Source organism: Nansenia antarctica, assembly GCF_963989245.1.
Source record: "Nansenia antarctica genome assembly, chromosome: 7".
NCBI classification, from domain to species: domain Eukaryota; kingdom Metazoa; phylum Chordata; class Actinopteri; order Argentiniformes; family Microstomatidae; genus Nansenia; species Nansenia antarctica.
In genome coordinates, this window is record NC_137677.1 from 15,747,163 (window position 1) to 15,760,988 (window position 13,826).

The window sequence follows — 13,826 nt, forward strand, 5'->3', positions numbered from 1 at the left end:
TAGGATTCGGATATGTTGGCACATGACTAGTATTATACATTTTGACTGGACCCAACATGAGACTGGATGTGACAGGTTTTTTTCAAGAGTTGACCTATATCCACAGGGATTGACGAAGTACTGCGGCAGGCAAAGCAAGAAACTATCCACATTGTCTACAACTTGATTTAAATACAGACATCGGCGACGCACATCGATGAACGGGAGCTTCCCAGTGAGCGCTATTTGCCTACTTTTAAATGCAAAAAGCGGCTTGTCTTTAGCTCAAACCGTTTCCGAATTATGAACTTCTAAAGAAGGTATGATATTTGGGAGCGCCGGCGTTCCTGTGGGTCTAAAATAGTGAAAAGAGGACGAGGGAGGCTAGTTTTCATTTGGTACTGAAGTCTACAGTCTGTCGATTTGTCTATTTTTTGGCTGACGATCTCTTGGTTTGCTCACTTCCTCCGGATGAAATTACAAACTTATCCATATTTTTTCTCAGGCTAGTATAGCCAGATAAAAGTATCAACCCACCTGTTAAAAGGCACCAGAAAACACGCTAGACCCCCTTTACGCTATCCTAGTGTTTCACTTTTGTAAAGCACAATACGTTTGCATTCGGTTGTATGCATATGTGCTAAGGCTTATGTATTTGTAGCCTACTTAGTAATTTTGATAGTAGGCTAATATAGCTTATATAGACACCCTTCAGCATGTTTTGCCTTCATTATAAGGCTTATATAAGGCTTTACATTTTTTGCGGCTCCAGACAGATTTGTTTTTTTGTTTTTTGGTCCAATATGGCTCTTTCAACATTTAAGGTTGCCGACCCCTGGGCTAGATGGTAGGAGGAAGAAATAGGTCAAAGATAAAACATAATGAATAAATACATTTGTTGCAGACCTGCTAAACATATGTTTCATGCACCATTTGAGTGTGTGTGTGTGTGTGTGTGTGTGTGTGTGTGTGTGTGTGTGTGTGTGTGTGTGTGTGTGTGTGTGTGTGCGTGTGCGTGTGTGTGCGTGCGCGTGTATGTGTGTGTGTACTACGCTAGCCCAGGGCTGGCAAGTTTCACCAAAAGTTTGGAGTGAGATTTTTTGGCGGTGGAGCAACCCAAAACTGTGCACGTTTTGGCAGCTCTCTCCCATCCAATTATTTGTGCTAGTTTCCTGCAATTTTACATGTTGTTCATAATAAACCAGCACAAGAAATGAAAAAAATTGGAACATTTGATAAAACAAGTCAAATTCAGACAATATATCATATTTATGAAATCTTAATAAACAAATACAGTAGCCTACAGAGTCTAAAAGAAAATTGGGCCCCATCAACAGGACTCAGCCCCTTGGTCAGCAGCAGAAAGACCCTTGGTCATCATCTTATATACAGTGCATTGCTCATAGATGGCTATCATGTTATACAGTACATACCAGGGTTTTTCCTGGGTCAGAATGAGGCCTTGGCGGTCGACCTTGTGTGCGCACAGCGCGCCCAAATTGTTTTTGAGGGACCCCCAATTGTTGTATTTGTATTGTAAATTGTAATTAATAATAATAATAATTATTATTATTATTAATGTACCTGGTTATGCTACAGGAGAGAAACAAAAAACTGTTACCAAAACTGTAAAGCTGCAAAATAGGCCTATCATCTCATCCAAATTAAGTGAGTAGGCCTATTTAAGAAACGGTATGCCATAGTGTTTCTGAGATAAAGGATACAATCCGTTTTCACACTTGTGTTGAATAACAGAAGATTAATGGAGGGGGAAAAACATGAGTGTGAGAGGACGGAGTCCCATCATGGATTTTATCTGGAATTTCACTGCCAATCTCTCCTCCATCACCCCGAAAAAGAGAACAGAGAAAAGTAAACCAGTAACTTATGTTACCGGATTAAACAACTTGCGATTTGAAAGTACCAGTAGGCTACCAGATACAATGTTGTATGCACATATTTTGCTACCAGGGTTGCCAGATGGAATTGACAATTTCCAGCCCAACCAGTCTAAAAGCTGCCAAATCCACCTGTCCAGTGTGACCAAAAGTAGCCCAATCTGGCAACACTGCTTGCTACGTTCTTACAAAACTTCTTCAAAACTTGCGACTCAGTACGAAAAAACAAAGGAGAGTAAACTAGTACAGCAAGCGAGTATGAAAAAATAAGATAAACAAACAAACCATAGAAAGTCAATGTACCTGGGATAATCAACAGGCAGTATAGTCCTCCAGGGGGCTATTCCACGTACGTTGGATTAGTATATCGGCGATTAAAATAAAAGCCGCGTTCAGGCAACTCGTGATTGGGATTCAAACCTCAAGTGATTCCTCGAACGAGGATCAGCCTTGTGTCATCAGTGTTCACAGAACACCGGTTTAGAAATCCTCGATATGGGTGCGTGCACGCAGACATAAAGAGCCCAGAAGAGTCGAACTGTCGAAATGAAGATACTAGCCTGCGCAGCGGTCCTACTTATTGCGCAGCAGTCCTACTTATTGATCTTTATGAAAACAAAAAATAAGATGTAAAATAGTGCAATACTGCCGCAATTAACAAGGCGAGGGAAATGGTTTGATTGAAATTGAAATTACTGACCAATTAAATGCGTAGGTCATACTAGCCCCAGTTATTGCTATATGTTCATATTTTAATAAATTAATATTTACTACTGTGGTGATATCAGCAGCAGGCTACATACAGTCATATTGTCACGATGGCATAGGGGTATTGACCGCTACTATAGTATTTATTCATCATTTTAAGACATATTTTGGTTCAAATCCCTCTTCTGACACATTTTTTACTGCATTTCGTTGTCTGAATCTAATCTAAAATCTAATCTAAAAAAGTATGTAGGCTATAAAATGATGGTGCAGGCTAATTTACAACTGACACGATTACAATGGTGTTTGAAGCCTTTCTGAGTAGTAAATGATGTTCTTCCAGTTCTTCTGGACCGTGGATTTGGCATAGATAATTTTTTCTTTTCTTATGATTACTGATGGATAGATGATTCACTTATACAATATATATATAATATATATAATTTATATTGTAAATCGATTTGCATGAAGGCTTCAGTTAAATGTAAAAAAACAACAACATTAAATTAAATCAAGTATTGGACCGGCAACCTTCGGACCTCTAGCTGGCTGCCTTAACCCCTGCGCCAAACACACCACTGTGATGATGGCAATGCAAGTTGATAGACATACCTTTTTTTCAAACTCCGTGACCACATCCCAGTCGCCGGCCCTGAGCCCCTCGGGATGGACTTGCCAAGGCTATCCTGGGTGAGGCTCAATCGTCTCCGGACCGGCGTCGGGCGTTTCCGCTCATCAATGCCCAGATGGGGCTTGGCCCCAAATGCGTCGTGCGAGTGTGGCGCAGAGGACCAAACCGCAGACCATGTTATCCTGGATTGCCCGGTGTACCACCCACCCAACGGGATGCATGGTCTGTCGGTATTAGATGACGAGACGATGACGTGGCTTCTGGAGGGGTGTCCAGAAATATAGCCCGGGTGGGCCCCTCAACCAGGTCTCGGGTTGGTAAAAGGGTAGCCCCTCAGCCCCGAGCCTGGTGGAGTGGTGAGGAAACAACAACCCATATGCAGAAGAAGAAGAAGGCTGTTTTTTTATCTTCATGCGTGGGGTCTGTCTCAGATAAAAAAATCTGTTACGATTTTGAAAATCCTTATGTGTGTACCGGGCTTAAGTAGCACATACAAACACACACAGGTGACAACCATCAGGTAATTAGTCCAGAGATCATAATGCTCCACATCGCCAGCAGGAAGCATCGGGGAGTCGTCAATACTGACTCCCCTCGTAACAGTCATTGTTAAGCAATTCTATTTTATGAACATAGTAGTATTTCGTAGAAATGGTATGTTGGTAACAGTGAGCAATCATTTTAAATGTACTGTCTTCTTTTTTTATTACAGCTTTGATGCCCGGATGGGAAGGAACTACACCAAAGTCCCACTAGATGCTTTATGGACTATAATGATGAATGTATACACACAGACACAACATTATTATTTTGTACCATTCTATTATTGTATTGCTCAATTGTATCTTGCCTCATTTTTTTCCATTGCCATGAATTTTACTCTCTTGTACTTAATGGGATGTAATACACTTTTGGCACACATGGCAATAAAAAATCATGAATCTTGAATTATTAGTAGTATTATTTAGCCATTTAAACATGTCAGCCCTGCAAGTTTGTTTCCTGAGGGTTAGCTGACAGATGACAGGTAGATAATGACAGGTAGTGTAATGAGGGAGTGGTTGTCTTGAGGGAGTGGTTGGGGTGGAGTTAACCAGCTATTGTTCCCTCCCATTACCTCTGTGAAAAAAGGCTGTGAATACTTTGAGGCCGGATTTCTCGGCTCGGTGATTTGGGGGTATCAACATTCAAATATGCATAACTTCTTCAACTTGTTTCAGATTTCAATGTATGACATATCATTTGAAAGTTTACAATCTACCCTTTCATAATCTGAAATGACGTTGCCAGACTTGCAGACTTTTTCATCAAACCCTGTCACATATCCTACATTGGTATACTGCTATTTTTTCTTTTAGAAAGATAACGTTTTTAATACATTTATTTCACTTGGATAATTTTATCTTTCATTGGTTTGGATAGAGTTATTTTCTTTATACGTATAAGTACAACACTAATTATAAATATCTCAATATTTTCAAAACAGATTTGAGGTGGGCTTAGAACCATGTGGACAATAGGGTTGGACAGTATCCAGGGGCGGCGCTAGGGGGTGGCTACTGGGGCTCAAGCCCCGGATGTTTTCTGAAAAGCCCCGAATGTTTTACTTAAAAAAAAAATAATAATAAAAAAAAAAAATCTCGTGAGTAACGTGCAGTACCGGAGTCCAACAGAGAGGCAGCAGCTGCGCGACATTAGCCTGCATACTGCGTAGCCTGCCCTGCCCTGAAGAAGAAGTGATCTCAATCAGTGCCTGACTTGCACAATTGTAAGGATGGATATCCCAAAGTTGTTTTCAACAAAACAAGCGCCAAGAACTGTTGCAGCAGCCGTATCAGCAGCTGACAACAATGACTTCACCAGCAGTGATGACATAGATGATGTTTCAGGTTTGTGAATCTTATTAGAAAGGTGACTGACTCACTGACACTACTTTTCCGGTTTGCTAATGCTAGCTGGCTATCATAACATAACGTTATGTTATAATGAAAATGAAACATAGCAAGGTACTGTTACGGTACATGGTAAGAAATCAAACAAAGGATAATACTTATTCAAATAAAGTAATATTATACTTATAATACTTATTCAAATAAAGTGAATAACAGGCTGATAGTCTTTGATATCTGCACTCTGGTTGACTGAGTAACAAGTGAAAAAGAATGATGTAACGTTAATGTTACAGCTAGTAAACATGGAGTAACCACATTAAGTATGCCCTTATGGTAGTATGTATGTATACAGAACATGACTCAAATCTATCCTAAGATGTAACTCTAACTAACTAAGTTTGTTTAATGTCCCAGGGGGGATTTGATTTCACAGTACTATACACAGGCCAACAATACATGTAATATATCGTCATATAACACAGGACAAGACTCTAAATACAATATAAGTGGTGAGCACAGAGTCTGCCCTGATATACATACTGTAACATAACTAGCCTCAGCCCATCAATTATGTAATTCTATACAAATATAAATGATGGTGACTGACAGGGGGAGCTACGTGTGCTGACCTCCCTCTGTGCCCAGAACCACCACAATTAGTTTGCTTCATTAAAGGGTGTGAATGTATATGTGTTCTCCAGTGCCTTTTGTCCGCTTTAAGGTGGTGGTAAGTTGAAGGTTGAAGGCAAAAAATTTCGGCGCGCTCCGCGCGCACATTATATTCTCCCTCTGGGCTAAGCCCCGGATCTCCTACGATCCTAAATCCGCCCCTGACAGTATCCAATTGATATTGACACCATTGACACCATTAAACCGGCCCCAAATGTTATCACATGTTTAAAATCACATTGCTGGGCTTTGAGGGAGCCGCACATTTCTAATTATAATTTGTGACAGAAGCTGGTGAATGGTGGACCAAAGCCCTAGCTCCGGCCTTTCCGCGAACCTGCTCGAACACTTTCCTTGAGCAGCGCGAGAAGCACTGAAAAATGTAGAAAAGAAAACAGTACTAAAAATACTTTCAGTTCATAATGAGACTATGGCGGGACAAATTAGATTATGTATGGGAAACACTGCCAACACTCACCCGAGTACAAAGTGCACAACGTGTTACAGCGGACGAGTGCTTTGAATCGCGTATCCTTCTGAGAAGAAGCGTTGAGTTGTGATTAAATAGTTTTTCCAAAAATCTTTTTTTACAGGATAAGTTCTGTCATCACTTTCATAGCATCTTCAACCACACTGACAGAAATCATTTATTATATTTATATGCACATTGCAGCAGAATTTATTTTTATGATGCTATTAAAATGGACACCATTGCTAAATACCGCGGTATACGGTATTACTATATTACCGCCAAGCCCTAGTGGACAATTTCTTACAGCACATTTTTCATACCTGAAGATGGTAATTAGATAACTTCCTTTAAACAGATTAGGGTGGGCTTCCTAAACAAGGAAACCTGCTAGACAATAAGACAAATACTAAAAGAGCACATTTTCCATAACTGAAGAGAATGATTAGATGGTGTGCCTATTTAACACATAGGAGCCTTGGTCATGGTGCTGCATGGTTTGTGTTGTCGGTGTGTTTTATGCAAATGAGAGAAACATACCAGCCCACAGAATACAGCCAGAGTTCACTTCCAGGAAGCTCACAGCCCATGGAGCCAATGCAGGCCAGGATAGGCCCAGAAGCAGATGAGAAACACACAAGTTCACATACAACTGGGCAAGTGCTAGCATCCTCTGCCTCGACAACTACACTCACATCTACTGACCTGCACTCACAAACCCCAGCCCAGCAGAGAAAGAAAAGAAGCCTTGACCAGGATGCTGCCCAGGATCTACCAGAACCTGGGGAAACTGAACTTGAGAACACTTTCTTAGCTCTGACATTTAATGTGCCATGATTTGCCTCATCATACGGAGTATGACCGGTATCAAACTCCTCGCTGCCACCTCCTGTCCGCTGTTGTTCCTTGAGCAAAGCACTTGATAATCTTCTGTTTGCTGCCTGTGTATTTGTAGTGCTTTGTGCTTTGTAGTAGGCCTATCAAAGGTTTGTGTGGGGCCTATTCCTTACATTCTATTATTTAGGAATCAATGTTCTTATTTCTAAAACACAGGTGCACTGCAATGACAAAGGAGGACCCATAACTATTTCCAGCTATAAACTCCTGCTCTTCAAGCTGCTCGGCCTGGCAGCATACCAATGGCCAGTAGAGAGAGCCAGAGTCCACTGTATGTGTGGTGAGAGAGGAGAGGGCCCAGCAGTCTCTACTGGCCTCCAATAATTCATATCGAAGGTAGCAGTGGTAAAGTAAGCCATCCTGATTTGATTGATCATAATACACCCAAACTATATGGTATAGTATAGTAATATAAAATGTATACACTCACAGAAGTCGCTTTAGATTAAAGCGTCTCTGTATGGCATATATTATATGGTGTACAGGTTTTTCACCCTTGCTTGCTTGCTATGCGCCGGTGGTCCTTGGGCCTCTCCTTGGGGGCCCCTGGCTGCCCCGTGTGCCTGGTCTGTTCCGCCGCTGGGGCACCTGCTTGGCCGTCCTTGTGCGGGGCCTTTATGGTCTGTGCTTGCTTGGCTGGGCCGGGTGTGTTGGTGGTGGGGCGGGCTGGGTGTGTGGGGCGGCGGGGGCTCCCCGGGGGGGTTGTGGGGTCCACCGCTGGGTGCTGGTAGGCAAACTGGTTAGTAGTTGCTCTATGAGTAGAGGGCTGCAAGGGAATTTTCCTGGCTACATAATGTACAGGTTTGTACTTTTGCCTGCTTGTGGCTCTGTCAGTATGTGAAGCGCATTGAGTTGCATCTTGTAAGAAATGCGCTATACAAATAACATTTGATTTGATTTGATATGATATTATCATTTTTAATCTGATATGTGAATGGTGGTGTGCATGGGAATATGACTCTCTCTCTCTTTCTCTCTCTCTCTCTCTCTCACTCACTTACTCTCACACTCTCTATCTCTGTTGCTGTCAAAATATTCTTATGAGAGTAACATCACAGAGACCCGGAGTTACACCAGCAAGAGAATAGCATTCCAGCTTTCAGACTTAAACCATGATGAGGCAGTCATGCATCATTCAAATGCAAGACTGGATGTTTTGAGTTACAGTTATTGTGACATAAGCCTATAGTCTTAATTGTTTTTAAATCAGTTATTGCCTAATTGTGTTTAAGATAAATTGGAAAGTCACATCATTGTTTCACTTCACTGAGAATGAAGGCAGCTCCCAGTTCGTCCTGCAGCCTAGCTCTTCCTAACTGTTTACTGCACATCTAAAAATACCATGTGGTCACATTTCCATAAATGCAATGTGCCCTATCCGACTCGCATGTTTATGACTCCTCCAAATGTTGGCAGCCCTTCGAGTCCGTTTAGAGGGGGGCGGTTTGAGGACGCAGAGCTCTCAGCTGTTGCTCAAGGCTGCAGTGGCGCAAATAGACCAGGCAATGCGAAACAATGGCTATCAATGATGGTGGTACAATAATACAATAAAACCAAATGAACACTTTAGATATTGTATTTGGGAAAATAAGATAAGAGAAATTAATTATGTTAGAAATCAGTTAAATTGTTCGGATTTTTTAAAAGCATTTTTTTAAAAAACATTGATCACGCGTACGTATACATTTTTTCCCCTGTGTTAATGCTATGATTTAAACTGTTCTGTTTATGCTTTTCACAAAAAACAAAGATGATTGACCTCTTGTAAAAAAAAAAAATGGTTTCCTACACCATCAAGTCGACAGTTGACTATAGTGAAACCTTCAATAGGCCTACAAGTTTTCTGCTGTCAATATATCCACACTTTCATTCTACCATGCCCAGTGCATGCTTACACATCGTGCATCGTGTGTAACCCCGGTTAGGGGGTCCTGGGTTAGGATTCAAATTAAGATTAAGACCTTTGGTTAGGCTACATAACTGTAGCCTATAAGAACAACAAGTCCAAACATATTTAAGATAAAAGCATGCATAATCAAAATACTCAATCGACGCAGCTAAGTAGTTATTGAACATTAATAATATTTTTGTAATATTTAATAATGCAGATAGTTTGAATAGGAGGCTATATGACATACAGATGTCATATTGTAAATGATGTTCCAAACAAATCATACGACAGAAACGAATAATAATAATAATAATAATAATGAAAGAAATACCAATATCAATACCAATTAATAATAACAATTAGGCTACTAATAATTAATAACTAGTGTTTATGTGTTTTCTTCAGCACTGACGGTAAATTATAAAAGAAATTAGACACTGGAGTATTTAAGCTAAAATATATCAGCTTTATTGAAACACTTAACAACGAGAAAATTAAGCAAATCTCAAATGATATACAATAAGTGCAAATTTGTTGCAGTTTTTATTATAAAAAGCTTTGTGTATGTGTGTATTTACTCTATAGAACAGGTCTAGTTACATGAAATATATTTGTTTGCACAATTAATAACAGCAAACACATCAAAATCGTTTTTTCTTTTGAAGAAGAAACGTTGGTCAATTGAGAACAGAATTAGTCGAAGTGGTTACACGACAAAAGCCTTGCCGCGCGCTTTCTTCATTTCCGAGACCTTGGCGCGTCGGGGTAGGGCTACACTGTCTGTCCCAACAACGCGTTTGCTGTCAAATGGGAAGGAAATGAACCATTGAAGTACTTTTTCGGTCTCCCACATTTACTGTCCCCACATTTACTGTCCCCAACTAGACCCCGATGTCCCTATTGTTCGTTCTCATCAGAAATGTGAAAGTCCACACATTTGCATTTTTACCATTGTATGACTTAGAAGGTTTTTTTGTTCACTCAACGCGCACGGTCCGAGGCTTACATCACGCACGGTTTGATGTCTTGACACACAGGGCTCTGGTGGTGATGGTGATGGTGGTGATGATGATAGTAAGATCCGCTAGCCGATGGATGGAACGACGAGATGCCATTAAAGTTCAACAAAAAATCCTTCCTGTCGCAGACGGGTGAGGAATGGCTCTGATAGCGAGGAATCCCCACTGCGAGAAAAGAGGATAGAAAACAAACAACATGTAAATAGGCTGATTTGTTTTACGTTGCATTGCTCATGCTCAATCAGGAAACAAGTTAATTGTAAATGATTGACTTACCCTATCTCAATTCCTCCGTAGTCTATTCGCGAGCTTTTTTTTCTCTCCACATTTTCACATGCAATAACACTTGATTTCTTTGGCATCTCTGTCGTGCTCAGTGACTGATATTAGTAGGTTAAGCTTTAGGCCTACATCATTTCTTTAGAAAGTCTCATATGAAAACAAAAACTTAGCCTACATATTAAAAGATATTTCAAATGATGATATGGTAGGCCAGTTATTCAGCCTGTCATTGAGAAGTAGGCCTATATTCATCAAAATTGCTAAATGTGTTAATTGAACTCATCACAAAATAGCTGGAATATTCATACTACCCCATAGCTATTCCTCGTTCAGTAGAATACTCTTGCGGACGGATTGATTGATATGAGAATTAAACATTGAACAGTAATTATTGTCAAGATGAACCGAGCGCTGTCCCAAAACACTCCACAGATACAATAACTCTACGTTATTCGTTGATAACGAAGATGCAACATTCAGCATTTTACAGATTCCAAATTTGTTCTTGGCTAACCACGACTTCTTAGGTCTTGCTATAACTCATATTGTTGATTTTTGAATGCACTGTTTATTGTATTTGCTGAAAAGGCCGAGATATTTTATCACTAGGCCTAGTCTTGCCCTTTGGAATTAGGGCCTTATAGGCTATTTCTTCGCTCATATAAAATATGAGCAATGTAAAAGGTAAAAACATTCGAGCCCCGTTCTTATTTCATTTTGAAATTAGCCTAAAAGTAAACACCGCTCATGACTTCACTTTTGAAATCACTGCGCCCTCAACTTCTGGCGTCTCTCATGTTTGTTTAGTTTACTTGAGCCAGCGCACTTACTTTGTGTTAGCCCCACTGATTTCTAACTGTTGAACATATAACTTTATAGGCCTAAATGTCGCCTTGTCTTTAATGTAGCCTAACTTAAACTGGATTCAAAGACATAGCCTATGTTTAAACAAAAAATTAAGTTGCCCCTGTTTAATATAACATTATTATTAACAACATTGTATTAACATGCTGTTACATATAGTCATGGTTTGGAACCGCTCAACTCCATTGCAATTACAAAAATAAATGTAATAACGTTTCAATGCAATAGTACGCCTGTGTTAATACAGTGTTGTTATCGTGTAATTACATAGTTACTACACATAACATATAGGCCTATAGGGGTAACTTAATGTAAAATGTAACCAAATACTTTAATAAAGATCCTTTTGGTCCAATTACATTTTCAGACACTTGATTAAACCTTATAATTACAACAGGGGTCCTTTGTCATAGATAGGCCTGTGCTAGCAGCACAGAGAGGAAAACGGAGCACGAGCATCATCAAGGTCATAAGGACTCCAGATGTGACGCCAGCTGTGTGCGGTGTTTTCTCCTAGAGGGTGAAGGCCGTATCCACTGGGGCTAGCCTACTGCCTCGCCCGTTTTCAGAGACAACACTAAACCCTGACTGACAGTCGTTATGGGGCGCATAGTGTCCCTTAGAACAGATAACGGCTTGTATTCTAACTAGTTATACGAAGACGCATAAAGTCTAACAAGGCCTTTAGTCTCCTGCGGATACCGGTTGAGGTCCTATTCAGTGTTGTCCGACCCGGACCCCGTACAGCCTTTGTTTAGTTAACCTCCGCGACCCCTCAGACTTTGGAATGGAAAAAAAAATCGCCTTTCAGAAATCCCTGGACTATTGTAAAGCCTCGATAAATTAGAAGCATGTTAAACAAGATGAACATGAGCTAGATGACATGAATTTAATTTAATATATCTATCTATCTATCTATCTATCTATCTATCTATATATCTACACTGTAAAAAATTGGCCGTCAATTTTACAGTAAAATGCAGGCAGCAGTGCGACCAGTTGAATACTGTACTTTTACGGTATTTCTTATTCTTACTGTAATATTGAAATACAGTAAAATACAAATTTAATAGATTTTACGGTAAAATACAGGCAGCAGTGCGACCAGTTGAATACTGTACTTTTACAGGATTTCAACATCTTACTGTAATATCAAAATACAGTAACATACTGGGCTTTATCATTTTAGAGTAACTTACTGTCAGCGTCATGACTGTTATTTTACGGTATTTTGCTGCCCATAAATTACAGTAATTTTGGAGTTACAGTAACAATAAAAGACAGCTAAATGCTGTATCCACTTAGTACATTTACAGTGCATTACTGGCAGTAGGCTTGAATGAAAAACTTGTACTGAACAGCAGAGAAGAGTCAAGAGAAGCACAACTACATTTTAACCTATTTATTTTACATGTAATCAAATGTACACAAATAATTTGAACTTGACTGACAAATAACATAAATGCCATCACTTGCCACACCATGTGGTATATGCAAAACAAATAAGAAATGCTGGAGAGAATAGGCTAGGTGCACCAGCTCCTCTACTTCTTGAAAGGAAGTGGGCATCTTTACTTCCTGTCTCATACTATTGGATTAAGTGATTAATCAGGTGTGTGGCACACCCAGCGCACACCTGATTAATCACTACCAATACCAATAGTATAGGACAGGAAGTAAAGATGCCCACTTCCTTTCAGGAAATAGAGGAGCTGGTGCACCTAGCCTATTTGAAGGACATACAGCATTTTTTTTTTTTTTTTGAAATAAAATTAGGATTAAACCGAAAAAAATGTGCAGAGAAAGAATAGAGTAAATTATAACAATCGTATAGAGTGTAGAAGGTCTAGTTGCCTTAGATGGAGCACACATGTTGGCATGCAAGACTCACAGGTCAAAAGTCTCTCAGCAGGAGGTTCATGGAGGGGGGGTCTGCAGCGATGGGGGAGGGGTCTTGGAGCGATGGGGGAAGGGTCTTGGAGGGGGGGCCTGCAGCGATGGGGGAGGGGTCTTGGAGCGATGGGGGAAGGGTCTTGGAGGGGGGGCCTGCAGCGATGGGGGAGGGTCTTGGAGCGATGGGGGAAGGGTCTTGGAGGGGGGGCCTGCAGCGATGGGGGAGGGTCTTGGAGCGATGGGGGAAGGGTCTTGGAGGGGGGGCCTGCAGCGATGGGGGAGGGTCTTGGAACCTCTGGACATACAGTGGCGCACATTGGCATACGGGTCGAAAGTCTTTCTCAGCAGGACCCTACAGAGTAGAAAAATAGCTGTTAAGGCAAAGTGACATTTTGGCACCTAGGCCATTTCCACCAATTGATAAGAAATGCAACAGCATTACAGGCATAAGGCACTGGTCGGGTGAATACATGGTGATGGCTACAATCTTACAGAAAGGGAAGAGTTCTGTAATTCCCATCCATTAGTATAGTGGTCTGACATTGGGTGGATTGTGATGTGCATTCAGGTACCTTTTAAAGTAATCTTGCTCTTCTCCAGACTCCTTGGCATCTGGGGATAAAAAATCATTAGTTGTGGCACTTTTACGTCCCCTTCTGGTGAAAATGAGAACTACAGAATGCAAATAATAAAATACTGAGTGCATACTGTTTTCAATAAAAATAACAGGACAA

The 13,826-nt window shown here is 40.6% G+C and overlaps 1 protein-coding gene across 1 annotated transcript in view; it reads right to left on the reverse strand.

Moving 5' to 3' along the window:
- Positions 1 to 10,036: 10,036 nt before the first annotated feature.
- foxf2b (forkhead box F2b) overlaps positions 10,037 to 13,826 on the reverse strand; it is a gene marked incomplete at both ends in the record, with an annotated part of 15,200 nt that continues 11,410 nt past the window's right edge. Inside the window, one exon of the mRNA XM_080536336.1 lies at positions 10,037 to 10,218. Within this exon, the coding sequence (XP_080392462.1) occupies positions 10,037 to 10,218 (182 nt within the window). The remainder of the gene's footprint in view (positions 10,219 to 13,826) is intronic.